The sequence below is a fragment of the Arachis duranensis genome, chromosome 9, assembly GCF_000817695.3.
Source record: "Arachis duranensis cultivar V14167 chromosome 9, aradu.V14167.gnm2.J7QH, whole genome shotgun sequence".
NCBI lineage: Eukaryota > Viridiplantae > Streptophyta > Magnoliopsida > Fabales > Fabaceae > Arachis > Arachis duranensis.
Window position 1 is genome coordinate 27,564,837 of NC_029780.3, and position 1,457 is coordinate 27,566,293.

General features: G+C 26.4%; 1 protein-coding gene across 1 annotated transcript in view; it reads right to left on the bottom strand.

Annotated features, from left to right (window-relative positions):
- Positions 1 to 1,457, bottom strand: part of LOC107465263 (probable protein phosphatase 2C 34) — a 4,464-nt gene that overhangs the window by 943 nt on the left and 2,064 nt on the right. The window contains exons 4-5 of the mRNA XM_021131027.2: positions 1,275 to 1,457; positions 647 to 764 (exon numbers count right to left, since the gene is read on the bottom strand). The exon at positions 1,275 to 1,457 is cut by the window's right edge and continues 12 nt beyond it. Of these exons, the coding sequence (XP_020986686.1) occupies positions 647 to 764; positions 1,275 to 1,457 (301 nt within the window). The remainder of the gene's footprint in view (positions 1 to 646; positions 765 to 1,274) is intronic.

Consider the following 1,457-nt stretch of genomic DNA (forward strand, 5'->3'; position numbering starts at 1 on the left):
TTAATTATTATCTCTTTAGTATTATCGCTGATTTTTTTTATTATACATAATATTTTTATTTTTTATCTATTGTGTACTACTACTAAATAAAGTAGTAGCGATAATATTGGATATAGCAGTACAATATCTAGTACAGAGTCAATACAACAAATAACACACTATATCATGAGAAATGAAAATTGGTATTTTTTTATAAACATGTTAATTGTTTATCAAAATCAGTTATTAGTATAAAATATATGTTAAATTTTAAATACATATTAAAATAAATTGAACAATATATATATTTATACACAAATATATTAATAACTAATTTTAGTATATAAATAATATTTTTATTTTTTTATCATCTCTTTTGTGTACTTATGGAAATAAAAATATTTTTTTTTCTTATCAATGACTTTCAATATAAAAAAAAGATAAAAAACGAATATAAAAATAAAGTATATAACATTTCTGTTATTAATTTAGAGTTTATCTATCTTGTAAAGTTTATTTATCTTGTGTTTTATGGATATATATTAATTTTACAAATTAAATTTTTTTATTGAAAATATAAAAAATGTAAGCTTATAAATATATTTGTTTTATTTTTATTAAATAAAAATATTTCCACTAATGATTGGTTGATTAGGAATAGACTTACGAGGTAGATTGGGCTTGAAATCTACTGTGAGCTGAATTGGTACCAAACTCCCATGATCCGATGTTGTAGCTAATACAGCACGCGAGTCACCAACGTTTGCAATCACAATTAGTTCTCCCTGTTTATCAGATTAAACAAGAAAAAAAAAAGTGATTTTTATTTTTTAGTTAGGCATGGGATGTTCATATGGAGAGTCTATCGTTAAAAATACTTTAGTCTATGACCCTCCGTCTAATTAAGAATCTGTCCTCAAAATTTGGATGAGTTTTCATTTTTCAAGAACAACTCCTCACCACTGATTTGGAATGATATATTATAAAGCATTATGGTATATATACATCAAAATTAGTCACTAAAATTAACTATTAGTATAAAATACATACTAAAATATAAATATACATTTAAAATAAATTAAATCACACGTGTATTTATACACAAATACATCGGCCACTGATTTTAGTGAATAATTCTGATGTATGAATAGCATTTTTGTATTATAAAACTCACAAGTTAAGCTACTAAAGTTGCAAATTTGCAATCATGTGATGAATGAGTGGACTAATGCGAAATCAAACCATGCAAGTGTAATCAAGAATGCTTCCTAATGACCCCTAAAGATCAAGATTACCTGTCTAACAATGGAGAGGGCAGTGGTTCCACTGAAAAACGAATCGATCTTGCGATTCTGCTGGAGTTCTCGATCAATGGCAGCACAAGTCTTCAAGTAGGAATGCTTCCATATGTTAAAACAGTTTTGCATCTTCTCTGCCTCAACATCGGCATCTCCAGAATCTGGGTCAAGATCAAGTGA